Raw genomic sequence first — 24,899 nt, forward strand, 5'->3', positions numbered from 1 at the left:
CCTCAAGCAAAGGTTGTCAACAGACAAGGAGACAGAGGCCTAGATTTGGGATGTCATGGACCCCCTGATCACAGTGCTAGTGAACAGTGTGAATCTCCAGGTTACTGGGGTGGTTCTGATGGTTGGCTGGTAAGTCAGATCAGCAGAGCATGTCACGGTAGGACCCTTTTGCCCACTGACCATCATAAGGAATGCCCTGCCTCAATGAGACTACCCTGGAGACTACTCTCCATGAAGAAACTAGGAAGCGATTTCAAGCTCGAAAGTTTCCAGGACCCATCCCTAAGTCCTACCTTATGTACCATTCATTTCTTTTAGAATCTCAATGACCCACATGCAACTCAGGGAGAACATGATCTAGCAGAGGCAAGTTTTCTCTGATGCTCACTCCCCATCCCTATGGCCAGTTGCTGCCATACAGGCCACCACTTCCCTAGAAAAAATGACAGGCTGACAACCATTGAGGAGAACTATTTATTATTATGATAAGTCCAGAGTCCAGAAAAGACAGGGTGAATCCAGAGAAGTACAGAAAGCACCCCCTGCATGGTAAGGGGCCGAGAAGAAGGAAAGAGCCCAGGCATCCGGGCACTAAATCTAGGCAGCTGTGGCGAAGCCCACCCTGTTGTTGCCCAAGTCGTAGACGGAGTAGTAAGACCTGAGGAAGACGTCCCCAAGGATCCACAGGGGCTGGCCGTTCGGGGAGGGCACGTAGGTGGGCTCCACCCCCACGGTGCAGTAGCCATTGTTCTGTGTAACACAGAAGAGCCAGGCTGGTACACTTGTTCACATGTGCTCTGCCCTGAGCCCCAGGCCAGGGGCACAAAGGTAGAGGTGAATAAGCTAAAATCTCTGCCCTTGAAGCCTCACAGGACGCTGGGCCTCCAAAGCAGGGCCTGGCAGAAGGGACTTCTAGAATGGGTGAGTGTGGCTGTGATGGCCCTCTTTGGGGTCTCGTCTCCCCGGGCTCTGCCAGGCTCCTACCTGCTCTCAGTTGGGAGCAGATCTGCCTGGTGGTTTATCCTTGAAACCAGACCAACGTGGATTCCAACATTAGCTATCCCCCCCGACTAGCTGTGTGGCCTTGAGTCAGTTACTTCGCCTCTCAGAACCTCTAAGTTTTCACTTGTTAAGTAGAAATTAGTATCTCCAACACTGAAGGCTGTGACAATGAAGTGGGCTATATGAGTAAGTAATTCACTGAGTATTCAAAAAAGAACCCAGAACCTTGCCCCATGGTTAATAATCATGGTAATGCATTCCAGTGCCATTGGAAGGGGGTTTCCAACCAATGAGTGGGGCAGGAGGGAGCAAATCAATGCTGCAAAAAGCTGGCAAATGGCACCGCCGGTTCTGTCTCCCCGCCACCTCATCCCATTCCCAATCCTGTTCCGCAGGGGTCAGGACTTACATTGAGGATGTAGGCGGAAGGCGGCAGAGGGAACTTCACACCACTGATGACAAAGGTGAAGGTGGGCAGGTTCTGGATGTTGTTACAGTTCACAACAAACTGCAAGGGGGAGAAAGCCAGGGTCCCCTCATCTCACTCCCTGGGGTAACTGACAGTCTCGCCAGCACCGGCCCTATGGTCCCACTCACCCACTTAGTCCCCTATTCCTGTTCTTTTGCTTGGCAAATACAGTATCCTGTCCCCTCTGAGGCTGAGAGAAATTCTGCTCCCTCAGCACAAACACCTGCCTCCTCCGCCCCCTCCTCAGCCTCCAGGGCCCAGCCTGCCCACAGCCCCAGCCATCCCAGAGCCTTCCTCCCCAACGCCCCCTGCCCACCACCCTCCCTGGTTCCTGAGGGCAGCTGATAACACGCATGGAGGGCAAGGTCAAGTTATTCCTGTGCTTCAAGGAAAACCATAGATTCTTCCTGTCTGGCCTCTTCTACAGAAGGGGGTCACCACCACAACTGACCTGTCCGTACTGGTTCTCCTGGGCCCCAGTGGCCTGCAGAAAGGCACTCAAGTACTGCTGGGGCACGGTGAGCAGAGAGGTACCTGTGTCCACGATGGCCTGGCAGCCCTGGGAGCACCAGCCACTGGCCTGGCCGTCAATCAGGAAGCTGGATGAGAAAGAGGTGAACCGTCTCTGCACCCCGGCTCAGGGCCACAATCGGCTGGGATTTCCCTACCTCAGAGGGGCAAACATCTGCAACCACAGTCAGGGTGTCCCTTGGACATTAGGACCCTGCAGAGGTCAACCCAACCATCCCCTGCCTCACACAGTACCAGAATCTACTTAAGGCCACCTAAAAGGCCATGGAATCTCTGTCTGTAAAGTTCCAAGGAACTGAAAGCCAGGGAAATGGATTGATTGTCAGTACGTTGAGGACATTAGCCTAACACACCCCAGTTTTTAATCAGTAATCCCATAGGAATGGACTATAGGGTCTTTCAAGTTTGGGGTTCCAAGTCCCACCCCTTCCTATGTTGTCCCTACCCCCAACCCCTCTTCTCCAGCTGAAGTGGGTTCTGAAACTCCAGCAGAGGGCAGCTGTGGCTTTGGGAGGACTAGGGCTGGGGGCTGTCTCAGCCTCCCAGCAGAACCTGGATGTGTGTGCAACAGTGATTTGCCCCAAAGCCAGCTCTAAGGAAATGCCTCCCTAGGGCCCCATGGCAGACTCACTCCTCCACGCCAATCTGCCAGTAGAGCGCTTGGGTGACAGGAGTCCAGTAGATCTGCCCAGTGTACAGGCTGTTGTCCACACCCCCAAAGATGAGTGCTCCTCCATCCTGAGAGCTCTGCTCGCTGCAGGAAGCCAGGAGAAGGCGAGTCAGGAGTGATTATGGAAAGGCTGCCTTGTGGAGCAGTCACCCTCAAGAGAAAAGAGGCTCTGCCTTGGTCCATGTTGGGGGCTCCCTGGAGCAGGACCATGTCCCCCCTCAGACCGGGGGTCCCTGAGGCAGGGCCGTGTACCCCTCAGGCCGGGGCTCCCTGGGGCAGAGCAGTGTTCCCTCTCAGACTGGGACTCCCTGAGGACACAGCTATGTCAGAGATTCTGCTGGGATTGGAGTGGGGTAGGGCCTTGCAAGGGGTGGAAGGATACTCCCCGTTTCAGAGGCCTCCCCTTCTAGTCAAATTTGAGTGTGGAGCTAGGCAGAGCTGATTTGGGTAAATGTAAGCAGAGGTAGAGAATTAAGTCAGCAATACGAGTAACAAGATAATATTGTTGAAAGTCAGACTCAAGTGATTAAGCCCCAGATGGTAATCGCTGATTATCTCTAGAAAGTGATTGGCTAATTCTGGAGAAGAAAGAAGAAAAGTCCATCTTGGACCACTCATCCCCTCCCACTGTCCGGCTTCAGCTATTCACACTAAATCACTGTGTTTGCTAGTTAGGAGTTAATGGCGGAGCTAGACTAGAAGACTCCAGGACCTGGCTAGAACAATAGACCAAAAGAGATGAAGCTATAGATGACTATACAAAGAGGTGTCCAGATAGAAAGCATTTGGTTGGAAGGAAATGAGCTAATGGAGCTGTGGGAAGGAAGTCAACCCCAGAGGTACCTCAGTACCTGGCAACAACACTCAGCACGAGGTTCTGCCAGAAGAGGGAGAGATTCTTGGCCAGGAAACCAAAGACAAGCCAGACTGGCCTGGGGACAGATGCAGGGATGAGGAGAGAGGGTGGGGCGATGCAGGGGGTGGGCCCTGGGGGGCGCTGGGACTGGAGCCAGTGTCTGCTGGAGGCCTCCAAACCCCAAAGCACTGGCCCCGTTGCCCAGGGCCACAGGGAAGTGGCCTGGGAGCTGGCTGCTCACTTGCTGAGGTAGAAGCTGAAGATGGGACTGGAGAGGGCGCCCTCCTGAAGCATGCCCTGCATGGCTGTGGTAGCCCCGCCCATGGCCAGGGCCGGGTAGGCCAGGCCCATGATGCCGTCGAACTCTGCGTAGACAAAATTGGCACCTGGCTCGTTCTCACTCAGGCCAAACTCCTGGTGGGGGACCTTGATATCCTGAACCTGGAGGGAGCACAGAGGGTGGGAGGGGACAGTGAAGCATCACCCATCACCCCAAACTCCACTGAAGACCCTTCAAGCTTCCACTCTCCACCCCTCCTTCAGCCCTGCTCTCTCCCTTCTTGATAGGCCTGGCAAGAGATGCAGTGCCCCCCACCACCTCCCTGGTTTCTCAGTTCCCCAGAGCCCCAGCAGAGGACAGGGTCACCCCCCTTCATCGTGGCATGCCAGTGCCTGGCCACAACTGATGGCCCTTTGTGATGGTTCCACGAGTGAAGGAGCCCTAATCCACTGATTCCCTGTCCTGCCCACAAAATGGCGTTTTCCAAGGCCTGCATCTGAGTGGGTCTCCCTGTCAGAATCTGAGACCCTCTTAGAAGGCAGCTCCCAGGCCGGGTCACCTCCCCCGCGCCCTGCCCTGCCCGGCCGTGGGAACACTCACAGTCAGGGTGTCATAGCCGAAGAAGCCGGTGAGACTGCCGCTGCCGTACTGCAGAGAGAAGGTCTGCCCGTTGGTGGAGTAAGTGGAGGACTTGCTGGGGTTGAAGCGGGAGTGGCCGGCTGCAGGGGACGGGGGATTCCAGAAATCAGGCTGGCCAGTGGTTCTTCCACCTGTCTCATGTCCTGGGGCCAAAGCCTCCCCCTCTTCCCACCCCATTCCCACCCTCAGCCAATGAGTTGGGGGGTGGACAGCCGAGGTTTCTGGCATTGGAAGGCTCCTAGGAACTGTCCAACCTTGTCCCCCAAAGCCCCCTCTGACTGAAAAAATCTTGGCTGTGACTTCCCTATGGGGAGGGTTGCATAGATTCTTTCTCCTTGTCCCCTAGCCAGTGCCAAGAAATTACTCACCAGATGAAGGAAAGAATGACCCTCAGGGTACCCCTACTCCTTACCCCATCGAGAACCAGCCATCCCTGGATTCTGAGATAGCACAGGGCATGACAAGCAGAGACCCCTTGGACTGGAGGTGCAGGACCCACTGGGTCCGCAGGGACCAGGTAGGCTCATGGATGTGAGGATCACCTGTCTCCACATTGCCCCAGACAGGGACCACCCTGCTTGGTTCTCACATGTTCTGGGGAGGACTTCGTAAGTGGGGAGGGGTGTAAGATGGAAAGAATGCTGTAGACTTGAGTGGAATGGAATGGGGCAGACTGGAGTGAAATGGAGGGGGGTGGAGTGGAGCTAGGTCAGTGGGCTGGGCGGAGGAATGCGCGTGGGTGAGCAGGAAGGCAAAGCAGTGCCAGCTCCAGCCCTGCTTCTCCCCTCTGACTGGGGAGGGGGATCTCCATGAGGTCCTGGGCCTGTCGCTGGTCCCCTCCAGGACCGACACTCCCCCACCAGTTCCCAAGAAGCATGACCCTTTCCCAGAGGGTGTTGGTGGTCTGCCCAGCCCGCTGCCCTCCCTTTGCCCACACTCACTGCAAGCCTGGGTCTGGCAGTAGACAGAGGGCACCCACAGGTTGGAGGAGCCAGTGTCAAAAAGGACCAGGAAGTTCTGAGGTGGGGTCCCAATGCTGATCTCACCGAAGTAGGCAGCCTGAGGAGCCATGGGAGGAGCCGTTAGCTCTGGAGGGATCCAGGCACAGCCGCCTCCATAGGCAGGTCAGGGAGAGACGGCACCAGACGCAGGCCCCAGCCTTCCCTCCACTGTTCCAGAGGCCACAGTCCCTCAGCCCAGGCCTGCCCAGGTCTCTGGGCTGAGTTGCCTGGTCAGCAGTTTTCCCCACCGCCCCCCAGAGCTCTACCCCAGCTATGAGGTCCAGGCTGGTAGATGTGTCAGAAAGAGCCAGCCCAGGGGCCCCAGTGGGAGGGACAGAGAGGAGAGTGCAGGTCCCAGCGGGCCTGCCCTCAGCCTCCGGGAGCAGGGGATGGCGCCTCTGAAGCAGCAGGACTCACATCCATGTAGGCCATGGGCTCGTAGGCCACACCGAAGTCACTGAAGTGGTACTTCTGGGCGGGGTCATATGTGTGGGTCTTCAGGAATTGCTCCAGCAAGCCCTTCTCCTTCAAGTTCTCACGCATGGACTTGAATTTCTTCAGGGGGACCCTGCAGATAGGCTGGGGGTCAGGCAGGCCCTCCCTTGCCCCTCCATAATCTGCCTATGCTCTCTCCTGCGCGCATCTCGCTCACCCTCTCTAACTGGAAACCTCAGCGCCCCTGGAACTCCCTGTCCTTGTGTCTCTTGCTGGGGTGTCTCTCTGTGTGTCTCCTCTCCTCTGTCTCCACTTCAGTCTCCATTTCTCTATCTGATTCTCTACCTTTCTCCCTATCTGCTTCCCTTTCTTCTGTTCCTTCTGTTTTATTTTTCCCATTTCTCTTCTCAGGACAGGCTCCAAGATTCAGAGAAAAATAACTTCACCCACACATGCATACTCCTGCTCCATCTCAGGCCCACCCCACCTTGGCCCTCTGCTCTCAAGTAGCCTATAAATTCCTTCGTAGGAAGAGGACAGTTATGTGCATTATAACAAATGGTTCAGTGGTGGCAAAGCTTACCCCTAAGAGAGGACAGGATCCTAGTTCTGTCCCTGTTGCTAATTGTCCCTGGAGCCAATCACTGCACTTCCCGGGACAACCAGAACCGTGGGCCAGGAGTGGTCCGGAGGCCTGTTCAGCTCTGGAATTGGGCCTTTCAAAGTAAAGGCTACTGCCCAGTCACCCTACTTTATGTACCAGACCTGCTTGCTACCATGGCTTGGGGTGGGGGGGTCTCTGGAGGCCCACCCAGAACTTGCTACAGACTCCAGAATTCCTGCTGCTCCTTCCCCATCTGAATCCCCATTCCTTCAGAACCCTTCCTTCTCTAGAAGTTCTTGGCAAAAGTCATTCACAGAGCATTAAGGAGACTTGCTTCTACTTGCTCGATGCTAACCACCTCTACAGAATTGGCATGTGGAAAGAAGTTCTTAGAGGAACCTTCTCTTCCCTGAAGGAAGCAGTCTACTGCTGGGTAGCAGGCAGGCCTGGAGCCTCCCATGTCCTGTAAGCCACCTTTCTCTCGCCACCTCAGATTACACTACTAGTGTTTCTTAGATTCTGACATCTGCCACATGAACTTGGGACCATAAGAAAATTTGTAGCAAATATTTCTCTGTCCCCATAGTCACTTCTTCTAAGCGGTAGAAGCTGCCCCTCACATCCAGGGTCGGCTTGGATAGTCATCACCCCAACTGTCTCTGCTTCAAGTCCATCTTTTCTCATCAGATGGAGGGACAGTGCTTCTCCCTGAGTTTCCCGAGGGTTTCCTGAGGCTGTATCTTCTCCCTCTCCTGGGTCCTGTTCTCGATAGCTCAGGGAACCTTTCTATCCCTAGCAAAAGTTCCAAACTAGAGCCAGAAGGGCATGCCTTGGCCAGCCCAGCCCTAACAGAGCTCCAGACTCCTGCCCAGGCTCCCAGCACAGGCCCCAGACTCACTTGACCACCGATGCCTCCAGAAGCTGGAGGCAGACCAGGGCCACCACCATCCACTTCATGATGCCGATTCCTATCTGGCTGCAAGGGAAAAGTCACCCCAAGTGGTACGGTCACTGTGGAGTGAAGGCCTGAGCGCTCCTTCTGCCTTTATACCCCAGGGCCCAGCCCAGTCCTGGCCTCCCTGACCTGGGTAAGCATGACCTCAAGCCCAGGTGTACCTGGGTGCCAGGTATCAATTGTTTCTGTGTTTTCCCCTTGAGGGCGCAGGTAAAGCACTTTCATCTTATTGACTTTGTAATACAAGCAGTGGAGGCCAGGAGGTGCTGCCGATAAGGGAGAACAAAGTGCCCTAAAAGACAGAGTGGCAAAGACTGCGTCTTGTGCAGGAGCCAGAGGGATGCTGGGACCATTTGGGGGTGAGGGCAGGAAAAGGTAGAGCCAGAGTGAGGGGTCAGAGAAACCTATAGGCAGGTTTCCCAACTTCAATACTGCAGACGTTTTGTGGGGCCTGTTCTGTGCATTTAGGGTGTTTAGTAGGATCCCTGGCTCCTACCCACTGGATGCCAACAGCATCTCCAGTTGTGACAACCCAAATGCCTCCAGGCATTGCCGAATGTCCCACAGAAGTCGAAATGGTTGAGAATTGCTGGTCTCTAGGTGATGCATTCAGAGGTCGGGCTCAAGACCTGGTTCCCAATACCTCAAGTAGGGTGCTGGCAGAGATAAAGGGGGCACGGGTGGGGTCACGATGGTGGTATGCTTAGCTCTGACTCAGCTGGTGGGGCTGCGATGCCAGTGGCTGATGCCTGAGCCCTCTGGGGACAGTTATGGGAGCTTTCATGGTCAAATAGAGCATTTGGGAAACTTCTCATCATCTCTAAGCACACCCACTGTGTAAGCTGCACTGGCTTCTGGTTTTTTCTCTTGAACTGGCCTGGAGCAGCAGGAGGCCTGGGACTCAGCCACAGGGAGAAAACTCATGCTTACCCCTAGCTTCTGTTCACTGTCTCTGTTCTCCCACCCCATTGTGATTCTGCCCCTTGCATTCTCCTAAAGTGACTATATCCCCCCATTATTCTCCACCCAACCCGACATTTGCCTTTTCCCAGCCCCCAGGCCTGATCTCCCCTATGCGTCTGTTCCTCATCTCTGGGTCCTCCTGGCTTCTCCTTGCCTGATGTGACCTGCTGCTGCTCCAGTGCCACTGACCTGGTACAGGAGAGGTCTCCACTTTGGAGCAGGTGGAAAAAGTCCCTATGCCAGTACCCTCTTTGCCACCTGGTACCCTGCTCTGAGCACTCCAAACTGATTTATCAGTCCCCAGGTGCCAGGTGAAAGGCCACGGTCAGACCTGCTAAACACTGATGTAATCCAGCCAGTGGGGGATTTTCCTCTCTGTCTGCCACCACCCACCATCCAGCCAGAACCCTGATGCGGGAGGAGACGAAGGGGACTGGAGGTCTGTGCAGCCTGGCACAGAGGAGGTACCCGTCTTCAAGCCAAATCACCCTGGCCTTCAGGATGCCCTTAGTCTGGCCCTTCCAGGCTCATCACAATGCCCGCCTCCCCTTCTCCCAAGGAGGCCTGTTATTTTCCTGTCTCCATGCCTTTATCCACGCTGTGCCCTCCATCTGGAATACCCTTCCCACACATCTCCACCTGCAAAATCTCCTCATCCTTCCAGACCCAGTTCAAATGCCACAGCCTTCCCTACTGTGCCCACCTACTCTCAAACTGGCCCCTATTGTGAAGGACTTTGCTTTTCCTCTCCTTGTGGTATTTATTTCATACCATCCTATATACTGTGACTTACCCAAAATCCTACCACTTGTAGGGCCCTCCCTGGTGGCGCAGCGGGTTAAAGCACTGCACTAAGAAGCTAAAGCCTCTTCAGCATGAGTTCGATCCCCGCCCCAGAGCTGACCCACATGGCGCGGACACCTCTCCTGACCCACCTGCTGCTCCCCTCAGCAGTGTACTTCGTCGATCTGCCTGTTCTGCTCCCCGCTCTGTCTCTCACCACTCCTGCATCTCTGCCTGTATGCGTAAATAAATAAATCTTTAAAAAAATCCTACCGCTTGTAACTAGCAGACAGAGAAGAAGCCTCTTGCTAATCATGGCTTCTTTAACAGCTCATTGGCCTTTTAGAGTGTCCACAGAGTGACTCTGCTGCTGGAAGTCTCTTTAGAGGAGGTGGCAACCACATAGCATGCACACGGTCACCCCCCTCCTTTACTCGTGGCAGACATCACTAATCACTTGGATCACTCTTTCCCATGGTGCTGAGACATGGCCTTGGGGGCTTCCCCATCTAGTGTTCCATGAAACCTAGTCATCCATCTTGAAACGGCAATCCCCAAACACCCTTTAATAGAGGGTATTTCTTAAAATTCTGGACGCTATGTACACAAGCCACTTTCAAAAGATCAAGGCAACTGGAAACTACAATTCTGCACCTTTCTAAATTACCTTCTAGCTCTTATCAAACACTTAGATTTTGCCATAGCTACAATCTGTATATAAATGCAACTTCGGTTCTGTTCTTGTCACTTAAGATTACTGCATACACATTTCCAAGCAGTGAGATAAGCCACATTCTTATCACTTTCCATGGCTACATAGTGTTTTATCATTCCTTAACCCTAATCATTTGGGTTATTTCTGATTTCATACCACTTTCAACAACACTTGGGCACACAAATGAAAATGCACCCAGAAGAGGAGAATATGAGCTCCTCATCACTATGGCCGTTCAAGCAGAGGCTAAAGGAGCTTTGCCTTTGGAGCAGAGAAGACGGGTGTAAGATTTGACCAGGGATCGGAGTTTCGCTGTGCTTTCTAACCCTGGAAATAAATTCCCAGCGCTGAAAGACTTCATCTTAGTGCTGGGGACAGTTATTTTATAAACCTTAATTCTTAGGCAGCTCTCATGTGACTTTCAGTGACAACTTCTGCTCTTTTCTTAGTTGTATAACTTTTCCCCTAAATTTTATATGTGAGCTCTATACTTATACACATTCTTACACTTCTGTCCACACACTGAGCCTGAAGGATTTTTTTTCTCATGTTCAAGCTTTTATGTTTTTATTTCTTTCTTCTTCAATATCATTTTGACTTAGAGAAAATTTGCAAACATATGAAGTATAGAGAGTCCCCAAATTCATTTCATCCACATTATCCAGATAGCCTCTAAGAGAAACATCTTGCATCATTCACAGTACAATGTTCAGAGCCAGGAAATGAGCCCTGATCTAATACTACGAACCAACCTAGAGACCAGTTTTCCCACTAACGTCCTTTTTCTGGCTCAGGATACACTCAAATTTCCCCCATCCCCTTAGTCTCTTCTAATTGGTGTCAAAGGCTCTGTTCTTTATCTTTGAAGATCCAGCCACTTCTAAAGATGTTCTCCTGTAGAATGTTCCTCTGCTTAGTTTATTCTGGTATTTTCTGCTGAGCAGATTGAGGGCGTGCGTTTTGGGTCAGCCACCACAGAGGTGATACGCCCTTGTAATGCACCACATCAAGAGCTACCTGACCTGTCTTCTTAATAGTGTCTTTTTACCCCTGACTTCACCTTAATAACCTGGTTAAGGGGAGGTCCACTAGATTTCTTGACTGTACAGTTACTGTCTTTCTCTTGATAAGTAGTTAGTATCTTCTGGGAAAATACTCTGAGCTCATGCCAGCGTCATGTCTCTCACCATTCTTCTGCCCACTAATCTTAATATTTGCTGATGGCAACTGCCTGTAATCATTATGATGACGGTGTTTGTCTCATGGTGCTTTTCTGTCTCCACCATCCTTCTGCTCTATTACAAGGAAAAGTTGAATTCAAGGTTTCAAAGTGGACACTTTCTTGCCAAAATATCCCATCGTAGAACTTGTGCCATGTAAGAAGGTGCTTTATTTTTGTTTCATAAACAGCCCTCATATAAGTGCTCCAGGATAGGTTACTTTATCTGCATACCACACAGGAGTCCATGTCACTGTCTGAATCTCCAACATCTGGAAATCGATCTCTGTATATATGGATAAACAGACCTCATTTTTTCCTTCTGACCTGTCAGTTAATGTGCCTTTGCTTATAGACAATTGTCTGCTTGTCTGGCTTAGGTGAAATGGGGGATGCCCTGGGTGGGTGGGGGCTGTCATGTCACAGTCCCGTTTCAGGAGGGGGGAGAATGGGGTGAATGAGAATCCAGATCCAAACACCACTTGGACCCTTCTCTGCTCCTTCTGTTCTTTGCTCCCCAGCCCTGCCCTCCCTTCCCCTTCCTTTCTCTCCTCCCCCCTCCTCCCCTCCCCTTTCTCCTCCTCTTTCTCACTGTATCCTGACTCTTCTCTTAACTGAGCACTAGCAGCTGAGTTTTACATTCCAGAAAACAAGATTCTCAGGGAAGTTCTCTGACTGGCCGGTCTTGGCCCAGGTACCCCACTCCTGAACCAACCACTGTGACGGCAGACAGGAGCCTGCAAGCACTTGGCAGCTTCCTCGGGAAGCATTTGGAAAGGCAGGGACAAGCACGCTTCCCAGAAAAAGAAAGGGGCGACTCTGGGCAAGTAATCTTAGAGCTACCCATGCAGATTTGTCCCTGCTGGCAGAGGGCCCTGCTTCTAACTCTTCACCCATCCCGCTGCACACCATGAAGAATGTGCAGGGTAACTTGCAAGTGACTTGCACTTGACTCGAGAAGCCCAATCTCCATCTCTAGCTGGTCCCGGACAATTCACTCCCGTTTCTGAACCTGAGACTCCTTGACTGTGATGTGGGCACGGTAACCCTGCCAGCTGTAATAATTCAATAAGGCTGTGCTTATGAGAGAGCCAGCATGCAGTCTCCAGTAACCCTCTGCTGAGTCAGAGCCCTTGACCTGGGCAAGGGGCCGGAGAATGGCTGAAGAAATAAAAGCCTGTCTGGGAGCGCTGATCATGGTGCTTCTTGACCGGAGCTCAAGTTCAGTGAGTCTGTGAGAGTCCGTGAGAACCTGAACTCCCTGCTCGTGCTCATGACCGGAGCTGGGGGTGTCCGGCCCGTAAACCCCTCCACACGTCAGTAGGTGCTCTGAACTGCAACTTTAGCAAAGCCAGGTCTTAGAGTATGCACTTTTGTTCCACCTTGACTGGGATTCTCTCTCTCTTTTTTTAGTTCCTTAATTTTTAATTGAGGTAACATCTGGACACCCCCATCAGGTTTTGCCATTCCCACAGTCCATTGTGTTTCCTTCCCTCTCTGCTGTCACCTGGCCCCTACCTCGCCTCTCTCTGGATGCTTCCAATCTCTGTCTCTCTCTCTCTTTTTTTAAAGATTTATTTATATATGCATACAAGATCTGGGGTGTAGGCCAGAGGTGAGGGGGTGAGGATTCACCAGAGACAGAGTGAGGAGCAAAACAGGCAGATTGACAAAGTACACTGTTGAGGGGAGCAGCAAGCAAGACAGGAGAGGTCTGCTGTGCCATGTGGGTCAGCTCCTTGGCTAGGGACTGAACTTGTGCTGCAGTGGCTGAGATAGGTTGACAGCACTGTCTTTAACCCCTGGACCACCAGGGAGGCCCTGGTTGCTTCAGTTCTATGGTCAACTTTCTTTAAGCTTCTCTTTATCTGACTCTTAACTTGGTTATGCTATAATCCACATGTCAGTGGCATCACCTAGTAATCATCTTTCTCCTGACTTATTTCACTAAGCATGATCCCTTCCAGCTCCACCCATGTTGCTGCAAAAGTCATGTGTTTATCTTTTTTGATTGCTGAGTAATATTTCGTTGTATATATAGACCACATTTTCTTTATTCATTCATCTGTTTGGGGGTACTTAGGTTATTCCCATAATTTAGCTATAATAATTAACAATATAATAAACACGGGAGTGCAAGTTTCCTTTCAAATTAGTGCTTTTGAATTTTTTGAGTCTATGCTTAGCAGTGGAATTACTGGGCCATGTGGCAGATCCATTTTTAATGTTTTAAGACACTTCCATACTGCTTTTCACAGGGGCTGGAAACCAAGATTATTTTTTTCACCAACTTAATCATGAACAAAATAATATTTGAGGACCTGCTGTGTGCTTCAGTGAAAAATCTTATAAAATCACATTAAAAAGAAGAGGAAGGGCCTCCCCCGGGGCACAGGGGGCTAAGTCTCAGCACTGTGAAGCTATCAGCAGCCCCTGCAGCTTGAGCTCAATTATTCCCAGGCAGGGAGCTGACCCACATGGCACAACAGACCTCTCCTGTCTCACGGGCTGCTCCCCTCAGCAGTGTATTTCACTCAATCTGCCTGTTCTGCTCCCCACTCTGTCTCTGGTGAAGCCTCTCACCTCCACACCTCTGGTCTGTACCCCAGTTCTTTTATTAACACATAAATAATAATAAGTCTTGAACAAAAAAAAGGAAAAAGAAGAGGAAAAGGAAGAGAAGAAAGACACTACACCTGTCCTCAGAGAACCCCTTCAAAAATGAAAAGGTAAGCCAGTCCCGGCTCAGAGAAAGAGAGAGTCCGGGCTGAGAGGGAGTCTGCAGGCCCACCTGTGCCAACATCCCTGGGCAGAGAGGCCGAGATGTCCCTAGGTGAAATAAAGAAGAACCTGCCTTCTTTGAACAGCTATGCATTTATTATAGTATCTTAGTGCCAATATGTAGCAGACACATCACACCTATGATTTCATGGGCGCCAAGGATTGTGACGGGCTCTCCAGCAAACAGCACCAGGAAGCCACAGAATTACAGCCTGAAATCCTTGTCTCCTTGGAGTTTGTCTCCTGGGCCGGCTACCTGGGGGAGGGGCAGAGTCTGCAGTTTCCAGAGGGTTCCAGGGCCCCAGCCTGGGAGAGCCTAGGTGTTAGGTTTCTCCTCCTGGGCCCCAGCAGGGGGGCGGTCTCCTCCATGTGCCACCAGGCATCCAGCCTTCCCCGGGTCCTCCACCCCCCAGCCAAGGGGTGACCATCTCCACTTGACTTGACGAGGCAGGACAACTGTGCGTGCATGTCGTGAAGGGGCTCCATGTGCATGCTCTGTCCATGCTGCCAGCTATATCTGTTCCCCAACTGCTGTCCCCTTTCTCCAGAAATGGTGCCATGCATAGGTCACAGAGCTGAGAGTGACACTCGGCACGAGCTCGCTCCCACCCCCAGCGGGGTCTAACTGTGTGCATTACACGCCAAGCATGCAAGCGGTGTGCTGTCTGTTTGTTTATAACTTGAAGGTCTACTTTATTGGCAGCTTAGATTACAAAAGACTTTTTTTTTTTACAATCTGATTCTTACTTTCTTTTTTTTTTTAATAATATAACAGTTTATTTTTACCTCATTTTGTACATTTTTTTTTCCATCACCGAGTCACCCGTGTGCCACCACCATAATCCCGTGCATTTCCTCCCCCCCCCCCCGTTTTTGACCCCATTCCCCACTCCACCCCCACAAAATGTCTCTGGTATATGGTTGTTCATTATTCTTCTTATTTTCTCTCCTGGTCCATTATGCTCCTGCTATGAGTGAAACCATCTGGTATTTTTCCTTTTCTTTCTGGCTTATCTCACTAAGCATGATCTTCTCCAGCTCCATCCAAGTTGCTGCAAAAGACATGTGTTTCTTTTTTTTTGGTTGCTGAGTAATATTCCATGGTGTATATGTACCACATCTTTTTAATCCAGTCGTCTACTTTTGGGCATTTGGGCTGCTTCCATGTTTTTCCAATTGTAAAGCAAAAGACTTTATTTTTAAACTCCTAAATTTGAAGACAAGCAGCCACGGTTAGATAATATATTTTTCCAAAGCTAAATATGCTCATTGAGAACTCAGTTTTTCTACTTGAAGCACAAACCAACTCCTAAAGCTGTTAGGCAGGAGCACTACTGTGCTGATCGTCTGTGGTTAGATGAGCTGATTCATCTCAGTTCATTTTTCTTCCCCTCTTGCTAAGTGTTTTAACAAGTTTAGAACAGGACCCTCCCTGGTGGTGCAACAGGTTACGTCACAGCACTTTGAAGCTGTCCGCAGCCTCTGCAGCACAAGTTCAATGCCCGGCCAGGGAGCTGACCCGCACAGCACAGCAGACTTCTCCTGACCTGCCCGCTGCTCCCCTCAGCAGTGTGTTTCAGCTGATCTGCCTGGTCTGCTCCCCACTCTGTCTCTGGTGAAATTCTCACCGCCACCTCAGGCCTGTGCCCCAGCTCTAGTATGTATAAAAAAGTAAATCTAACAAAAATTTAAAAAGTAAAAATTCTAGGGGCTCTCCCTTGTGGTGCAACAGGTTAAAGCACTGCATTAAGAAGCTCCCCAGACCACTGCAGCAAGAGTTCGAGCCCCGGCCAGGGAGCTGACCCACATGGCGCGGCAGACCTCTCCTGACCCGCCTACTGCTCCCCTCAGCAGTGTATTTCAGTCAGTCGGCCTATTCTGCTCCCCACTCTGTCTCTGGTGAAGCCTCTCACTGCCCTTGTCCTGTCCCCCAGTTATGTAAGCATAAATAAACAAATCTTTAAAAATATAAAAAATAAAAATTCTATAACAGACACTCTTTTCTAATCCTACACCAACCAAAATCTGCTGAGAGGCACATTCCACGTCTAGGAATCCACCCTCATCCTCTTCACGGTCATGCTCTAGAGCAGGGGACAGGCCTGCTCACCATGTGGGCCCCTTCACTGCCAGCAAGGCTTGATGCGCGCTGAGCGGTAGCACTACAGGCTGATTGCTGAGTTCGCTCGTGTTGATCAGATACAAGGAACTTGGTCTTATCCCGGACCAGAAGCTGCTGCTTGCCTGTGTAGCATGCTGTTGTCACTCGCAGGACGCTGCTTCGGAGACGGATGACTTATCCATTAGGCCACTGGGTCACCACAAGGACGTTACTTTCGAACAAGTGCAACACGCGGCCGGAGCCTGGAAGCAGGTGCAGCTCACGGCTCGGCTAGGTGGCAGCAGTGGTTCTGACTTGAGGTTGGTAAGTGACCTAAGGTGGGGCCCATTGATTTATATTAAATGGACGTGAATGTCAAACCCTCTCTCAACCACGCAGTCAGCTGCCTTGTTCTCCAAAGCCAGACCAACAGAGCTGCTTTTAAAGGGTGTCTCAGATCTCAGCTCTTCATCATAGGGCTGGTAGTAGTGACTGAGAGAAGGGGGTCCCCAGCCTCTGTGAAACCCAGAGACCCAGCAGGGTAGGATGCCTCAGACCAGGGAGAGAGTCGGAGTCAGTCCACACAGCAATGGCCAGGTCCACCCTTCTGCTGCGCAAGTTGTAGATAGAATGGTTGACCCCAGAAAGCCACACACACCGTCACTCTCTGAGGACTGGAATCCATTGAGGTACTGCACTGATCTGGAGGGAAAGGAGCTAGACTGTCAGGTCTCACTGGGTCAAGGAAAGAAACTTAGCTCTGAAGCCAGAGGAACCCGGGCTTAAATCCCAGCCACCTCTGGCTAGCTGTGTGACATCAGACAAGTCACTGACCCTCTCTGGGCATCATTTCCCCCTCAATTTGGGAGAAAGGGATAGCGTGACCCGCTGATGGGTTCTTCAAGATGTAGACAAATTAAGCAGGTAGGGCCTCCCTGGTGGTGCACGGGGTTAAGCTGAAGCACTGTGAAGATATGCACAGCCACTGCAGTCAGGCATGGCGTAACCTATCTCCTGGCCCACTTGCTGCTCCCCTTAGCGGTGTATTTCTGCCTGTTCTGCTCCCCACTCTGTCGCTGGTGAATCCTCTCACCCCACACCCCCACACCTCTGGTCTGTACTCCAGATCTTGTATACATAAGTAAATTAATCTTTAAAAAAAAAAAAAGATAAAGAGTGAGGAAACATCTGGCAGGAAAAATTAGCAAAAGCAAAGGGCCTGAAGTAGGAACAATGAAATAATGGGGTGAGTGAAGCTAGAATACTACAGTGAGGGGGTCTGCCAACGGAGGCAGAGATACGGTCACCAGAGCTGAGGCCTTGAGACTGTTTTGATCACATAAATATATACATGTATACATGAATAGGGTGCACATGGTACACCCCACTTTTCTATTCATCTCAAAGTGATGATAGCAATCAACTAGCGTGACTTTTAAAAAATATTAATATATTCTTTAATATATTCTTATATTCTTTTTTTTTAATATTTATTTACTCAGACAGAGCCAGAGGTGCAGGGGAGGTAAGAGGATTCACCAGAGACAGAGTGGGGAGCAGAACAGGCAGATCGACGAAGTACACTGCTGAGGGGAGCAGCAGGCAGGTCAGGAGAGGTCTGCCGCACCATGGGGGTCACCTCCGGGGCGGGGATTAGCTACGGCCAGCTTGAACCCTAACTCACTGCGCCATCAGGGAGTGTCAACTAGCTCAACTTTTAATGGGCTGTGAGCTACAATTTGAAAAAAAAAAAAAAAAAAAACCCATTGACTTACACCATGAGCACATGGAGAGCACATGAACACACACACAGGCACATGCACACAAAATCTTACACTTACCACTTTGCTCGCAAGTGTTTGGAGAGCAGGTGGTGTCTCTCCCTCTGTGCCCCCCCACGGTGGAATGCGCAACATTCAACACATTGGTTAATGAGAGTGAAGACTGGGCAAGCAGGGGGCTTCCACAGCTGGAGGTTTAAGCCACTTGCGAGGGGTGTCCCTGGTGGCTCATGGGTTAGAGTCTCAGCACTATCCAGCTATCGCCACCCTCTGCAGCCTGAGTTCAAGCTGCCCCACATGGCGCAGCAGACCTCCCCTGTCTCACCCGCTGCTCCCCTCAGCAGTGTATTTCAGCAGATCTGCCTGTTCTGCTCCCCACTCTGTCTCTGATGAAACCCCTAAGCCTTCGGCTCCTGGCCTACACCCCTGTTCATGCATGCATAAATGAATAAAGTAAATCCTTACATAAATATAGACATCACCTGAAAAGGACCCACTGACCACAGCCCCTCACCCTGGGCACATTGAACAGGGACGTCCACAAGTACATGTGTGGTCTAAGGTGATGGTGGTAGCTTCTCCCAGGATTTGAGGAGCAGATGTACGCGGCACCCTTGGCTCGGAGCCTGGCCCAGGAATAGCCCAGCACGTAGGGAGTGAGTGTGTGCCTGGCGCTGCCGTGTCGCTTTATGTCTGCAGGGCCACTTACTCTTACAAGGACCTGATAAGGTTAACACGGTCTCATCCTATTTACAGCCGAGGAAACAGAGGCTCAGGAAGCCCAAGGTCACAGAGCTCGGAAGTGGCAGAACAGGACCCCGATGCAAGTGGACTAGACCTCAACCTGTCCATGCTGCAGCTCAGAGCGCCCTGGATATATGGTGGCTCTTGGTATAATTTTTGCTAAAGAGGATGCTAAAGCCATCCTTCACATCTTTTGCAAACCTGACATCCTGGGCTCTAAGGGCTGCATATACCCCTCATCTCCTCCTGTTCCAGGAGGGTCAGGGGAAGGCTGGGCCCAGCAGGGGAAGTTGACGCCATTGATGGTGAAGGTGAGGACTCCAGGTTCTGACCACTGCTACAGCTGGCGACAAACAGAAGAAAGAATAAATGGTCTGGAAGCAAGTAGTCAGAATCTACTCTGGACGGGGGAGGGAGGAGCCATGGCCGTGACATCAGGCAGCCTGGAAGCACCAGTGACCTGGTCCCCCCCCAGGCAGAAGAGAACCCGACTAACTTACGGCCCCTTCCCCCCCCCCCCCCCCGGACAACCTGCAGGTGCAGGGAGCCATCAGAAGGCAGAGGTCATGCCATCTCTCCCCAGCCTCCAGATCTGGGCTGGAATGGGGGACGAAGCCCCCCAGGCCCTCTCCCTTGGTGGGCGGAATGGGCATTTGAATCTCCCCATCCTGAAGGCAAGATGATCTGCCAGTGACCCTGGGCAGCCACAGGCTCCAGAGGACTTCGCCATGTACAGCTGACTGTTTCTGCCCCCAAAGGTGCTGTGATCCTGTCTACATGAACCAAAGACACACCAGGAAGAGGCAGCTGCAGAGTAACAGTACCCCCATTTCTGAGGTCTAGGAGTCAGCCCATCAGAACTGCCCCCCGCCCACACCGTTAAGTCCCTCCTGTTTCACCTGCCCCAGCCCCTTGCTCAGAGTGAGGCTTCCAGCAGGTTCTCCAGAAGCCTTGTCCCTCAGGGGCCAAACATTCAAGGTGGAGGGGATGCTCCTAGTCAGTGGGGGTCTTCTCCCGGGTGAGAGGCGTTGCCCTTGGGCTCTGGGCTCATTCAGCCTAACACAGCTGTCCACACTGTGGAGGCCCTGGCTTTTGAGGGTTGTACCCAGCCCCATCTGGCTCAGGTCAAACTTGGTGATGGCCAAGTCCTGGGTCTGGTCCTTGAGGCGAGCACCCTTGGGGGTGGCCCTCCAGGGGCCGGGACCCCGTGACCACCCTCAGAAGATTTAGACTCCTAGCTCGCTCCTGCTCTGGCCCACTGCCCACCGCCAGACATCACAGTGTGAGGCTGCCCAAAGGCAGGCTGTGTCCCCCTGAAACTGGGGCAGAAGAGAGGGGGGCAGTCTGGATTGGGGCGGAGTTTGAATAGGACTGTAGGGGGCTGGGAGAGACCTCAGGGCAAAGACAGCAAGTTAGCAGAGTGTGAGAGCCTAAACCTAGTGAGTTGGGTGAGATGGGGGAGGGGTTGGGGGCTCCCTCCAAGCTTGCCAAGGCTGCCAGGAGGTGAAGATAACTGCATAGCATCCCACCCTGGGGTGCTGCTCGCTCCTCTGGGGACCCCTTGAGCACAGGGTGTTCCATCACAGGAACACCAAGTCCCATTGGTGGGGGCTGGGGGGTCAGTCTTGGAGATTGCCAGGAGGGTTCTTTCTTTAATGTGACAGGCTGGAAATGACTGGGCCAGGGTGCACCACAGATAAGCGGCTCTGCAGACCGTCCATGCCCATGGGCCTGCGTCCTGGCTCATGATTCGAGATGCTGAGCAGACCCTCACACAGTCGGGGACACACATCGCAGGCACAGGCTTGGGCCCCTACCCATACCGGCCCGTGCATCTGTGCGTGCCTCCATGCGCAGGCACTCAGGCACCTGGGCAGGGCAGGAAGGCCTCCCCTTGACCTGCATCCCTCCAGCCCCCACCCCTCCCCTTCCTGTCCCCGCCTCCCACCCTTCCTCCATGTCATCCTCCCTCCCCTCTTCCTCCCTTTCTTTTCCTTTCCCCTCCCCATGGGGGCTGCCGCTGTAAGGGCCTGGCTGAGGGATAGCTCAGGATCTCCTCTCAGCAGAGGTGTGGGCCCTGGAAGGTCCCATAGGTGCCTATACCCAAGGCAGAGGGAAGGCAGAGTGGTCTGACTTGAGCTCAGGATATTTGACATCAGCCCAGTCCCACTGCCATGTGGCCTGTTCCACTGCACAGCAGCCCACCACACCAACAATTCTCTGGAGCGAATGATTCCTGGTGGGCCTAAAGACTTGCAGAAATTTCCCCCTGTTGCTAGGCAATCTTCCCTTGACAGCCCCAGGCTTGTCCCAGAGGGTGCAGGATGCCTCCTCCTGAGCAGAGACCCTTGGGTAAAGGCAGCAGGGCCAGCAGCAAAGACAGGCTGTGAGGAGGGGGTGTTTGGACAGAGCTGAACTTGGCCATAGATCCAGTCTCCTCCGGTAGGGGTGTGTGAATGCTGGGGATTGGGTGACACTTAGGTGTATCAAAGGCCAGAGAGTCTAATCACCAGGGCCTGGATAAGGAGCAGGAACCTGGCTTGTTCCCAGAGTCCCAAACCAAACACTGATAACAGGTCCAGGAAGCTCCAGGGCCAACCCCTCACCCTCTTGGCTCCTGAGCCCTAACTGGGCCTCAGATGGACATGGTATGGTCCCAGCCATGATGGCAGGATGGCCAGTCTAGTTTGGATTCTGGAGGGTGTGCCTGAGAATGTCAGTGCTCACCCTTCCAGGACTTTCCCCCTGCTCAGGCTTCGTCTTAATAAAAGCCAGGGGGCCCAGGCAGGGAGCTGGATGGATGGGCAGTCACACCAATACTCCTGACACCCCAATGTCTGGAGGGCTTGATTACATATGCCCATTGTATGGGGAAACCAAGGCCCGGAGCAGGCAGGGCCCCCCAACCTCACAGAGGGGGAGAGGAGAAGCTTGCATGCTCCTGGAAGTCACTCCCATTGCTTTCTCGACTCAACACCCCAGATTCTGCAGGTATCTGGGAGTGGTCTGGCTGACCTTCAGTCAGCTTCCTACCAAGTCCAGGGCCTCCCCCTCTCCCCACCCAGTTTCCAAGAAGCTGAGGCCCCAGGAGGACTTCCCAGGGTCTCACCTTTGTCCCTTTGCAGGAGGAGTTGTGGCCACTGCTTTGCACTGATCGGAGGGGCCGGTGGCTGACCCTCCAGAGACCGCCTGCCTGTGCGCCTACTCTGCAGCCTCTGACCTGACCTCCCCCCAACATTAACCGCCTGAATATCTGCAGCCCTGGGGCCTCACCTCCCAAAGCCCTGGGGGTGGCCTTTCAATGCTCAAGTCCCCCCTGGTCACAGGTCCAGCAGAGAGCAGACACAAAGTGGAGTCTCCTAGAAGGCCCAGCCTGGTCCCCCAATGTTGAGGGTGCTATCCCAGTGGGCTCTGCTTTTTAGCCTCTGGCCCTGGGAGGGGTCATATATCCAGGGACACTCCTTCAGACCTCCAGGTCAAATCTGTATCTCTTTCCCCACCCACCATCTTCTTTTCCTGTTTCAATGAAAGCATCCATCTCTCCAGGGCTTGAAAAAAAAGCCGGCCTCTTCCTTCAAAAACCAACTTCATTCCTCCTTTTCCTACACCCTCCTTCCATCATTTCCACTGCTAAAGACCTTTTGGGTCTACCTCCAGAATATAGGACACCCCCATGTCTGTCCCTCCCCGCTCTGCCCATGGCTCCAAGCGACGCTCATCTGCCCTAGATTAACAGCCTCGGAACAGGTCTCCCCATTCCACCCTTTCTAGCCCTCTCTCTCCACTGCCCTGGGACCACTCATTAATAATCCTTTGAGAATGGGCATCATGAAAACCCCCACTGGGAGCAGGAGTGGCGCTCTCACTCAGCTGGCCTTCCCAGCCCCTCTCCACGGGTGCTCCATGTGAGCTCTGGCAGGAGTGCCCACCCCCCAGAGGAGCTGGGGCCCAGAGACACCAAGAGAAGGATGCACTGGGTGAGCCAGGGAAGTGTTAAGGAGGCTTTCTACCCACCACTTGCAGAGGGTGAAGCTTCTGGAAGAACTGGGCTGAGGTCCCAGGGCTGCTGTCAACCTCAGGATCCACAGAGAACTCACAGCAAGTCCTATCTGTCCTCTCCTGTCACCTCCGTGTTCACTGTGAGAGCTGGTACCTTCAAGTTCAGGACAGACTCAGCCTAACAACACAAACACCCTCTGCATGAACAGACAGTTTGGATCTTGACTTAATGAGCCCAGGGCCCCAATATCTGTTAGGGGTTGAGGAGACTGCAGATGTTTCTCTAGAAAGCACTGGGGTTTCTGGCCAGCTCTAGGGTCCCATGAGCCAGAAGGGCCAGTGGATGAACATTAATGCAGCTAAAGCATATACCTAGAACAAAGAAAGCTTTGTGCTGGGGGAGGGGGGTGGAGAGGCGGGGGTCGTCGGGCCTGCATAATGCCCTCGGTTCTGGATCAAGCTAGAGATCAGAGGCTTGGCCAACTGCTTATGGTAAAATAACAGAGATCTGATGAAAAGTTCTGCACCTGCTGAGCACTTCCTATGGGCCAGCTGTGTCCTCTCCTGTGACCATTTCATGAGGGAGGCACGGTTACTGTCCTGTGTCACAGATGGGTGGTTAGTGGTGGCAATGCCAACTTTCCAAGTCCTGCACCCTTGGCAGAGACTAGAATTAGCTGAGTGTGGCTCCAGGGCAGAATTAGGACCCAAATTTAGAGCCACCATAAGACTGAAGTGGAGCGGACCCTCCCTGGTGGCGCAATGGGATAGGACACAGCACTGCAAGTAGCTGCAGTTGCTTCTGCGTGAGTTCAATCCCTGGCGCTGGAGGTGACCCACATGGTGCAGCAGACACCTCTCTGACCTGCCTGCTGCTCCCCTCAGCAGTGTACTTCGTGGATCTGCCTGTTCTGCTCCCCACTCTGTCTCTGGTGAAGCCAGTCACGTTGCCTATACCCCAGTTCTGCATGCATACATAAGTCTTAAAAAAAAAAAAAAGAATGAAGTGGAGGGAGGCTTGTGTGGTAGCAACAACCCAGCCCATGATATAGGGGTGTCATGTCTAGAACAAAAAAGGCTTTGTGCTGAAGGGAGGTAAGGGTCAGGCCTGCATAATGTCCTCAGTTCTGGATCAAGCTAGAGAGCAGAAACCTTGGTAAATATCTCCAGGAATCCCTCCCACAGGATGGATCCTGTGGATTCTGTCCCGGACTCTGATTTGCAGAGGTAGCTCCCAGAAGACCCACACACACAGACCCCCGCGACCCTCCCCTCCCCCGTCCCACCAGTCGTCCCTGCCTCAGCATTCCTCAACTCAGCCTCCACAACCTCCCTGGAGATGCAGGGGTCCCCCATCAACTCCCTTTACCTCAGAGTGTGACTCCCCTTGAAAGCATCTATCAGACAGCACCCTCCAGTTCTGAGAGGGCCTGCCCTGGTCTGAGTGGGCCTCTCTTCAGTTTGAGACGGCCGCCTGGAGAGGGCAGCTGGGGCGTAACAAGCCCGGCCTCATCCTGCACACCCCTCTAGAGAATGGGCTCCATTCTGAGGCACTGAGAGTGTTAGAGAAGCAGAGCTGACAGGGGAAGTTGGCAGGCCCTGGGGGAGCACAGGTCCGCCTTGGAGTTAACCAGGCAGGCAGTAGCTGAAATTTCAAAGGGCTCTTGAGTGGGAACTCTGGCATGTGGCCCCCAGTGGAGGGCACCCTCTGCAGGGCACAAACAGCACCCTTCCCCGGCCACCCACCCTCAAGAACTGAGCCCCTTCAGGCCAGGCTGGGGAGCTGAGGGGAGTGGGAGGTGGTACACACGACTGGCATCCTGCCCCAGCTCAAGCCGCTAATTAACTTCATGACCCAAGGAGAGTCACCTCACCCCCTGGCCTGCTTCCTCCTGTGCAGTGGCGATAACATCCTGCCCAGGGAGGCTGAAAGAGATAAATGGCCCTGCACAGGGCTGCCTGTGTTTACATGGACCTGAAGTGCTGTCATTACCCAGGGTGGGCTTGGGGAGGGCCCCTCCTGGTCTGACCTGAAATGTCACTCCCAGACAGGATGCTGGCTCCTCTCCCTTCCTGAGGGCAGCCCTGGGGGTGGGCAGGACCTGTTTCTAAAGGAGAGAACTGAGCACTCAGCAAACATGCGTAGATGCTGGCGCTGATGTCTGGGTGATAACGTGGATGGAAAAGGATCCCCTCTGCACGCCTCGCCCTGATGGCAGCAGTCAGTTCCAACACAGCAGCAGCAGCAGGAGTCTTTCTGGGCATCCCTCCCACCCGCCCTGCCCGCCAGGATGGCCATCCCGTCATATCCAGCAGTGATGTTTGTTCTCTTCTTTCAAGCAGATAGGGACTGTACTGAATTTGCACGTCA

General features: G+C 52.8%; 1 protein-coding gene across 1 annotated transcript; it reads right to left on the minus strand.

The window, feature by feature from the left end:
- Positions 1-509: 509 nt before the first annotated feature.
- PGC (progastricsin (pepsinogen C)) lies at positions 510-7,507 on the minus strand. The gene is made up of 9 exons (XM_004673465.1): positions 7,386-7,507; positions 5,866-6,016; positions 5,389-5,506; positions 4,409-4,527; positions 3,770-3,969; positions 2,634-2,756; positions 1,923-2,070; positions 1,412-1,510; positions 510-750 (listed from the first exon to the last, which is right to left on the minus strand). The coding sequence occupies exons 1-9, from the start codon at positions 7,442-7,444 to the stop codon at positions 598-600; spliced, it is 1,170 nt and encodes a 389-aa protein (XP_004673522.1). The 5' UTR covers positions 7,445-7,507; the 3' UTR covers positions 510-597.
- Positions 7,508-24,899: the final 17,392 nt, after the last annotated feature.

This window comes from Condylura cristata, unplaced genomic scaffold (assembly GCF_000260355.1).
Source record: "Condylura cristata isolate star-nosed mole 26May11 unplaced genomic scaffold, ConCri1.0 scaffold00001, whole genome shotgun sequence".
Lineage (NCBI taxonomy): Eukaryota > Metazoa > Chordata > Mammalia > Eulipotyphla > Talpidae > Condylura > Condylura cristata.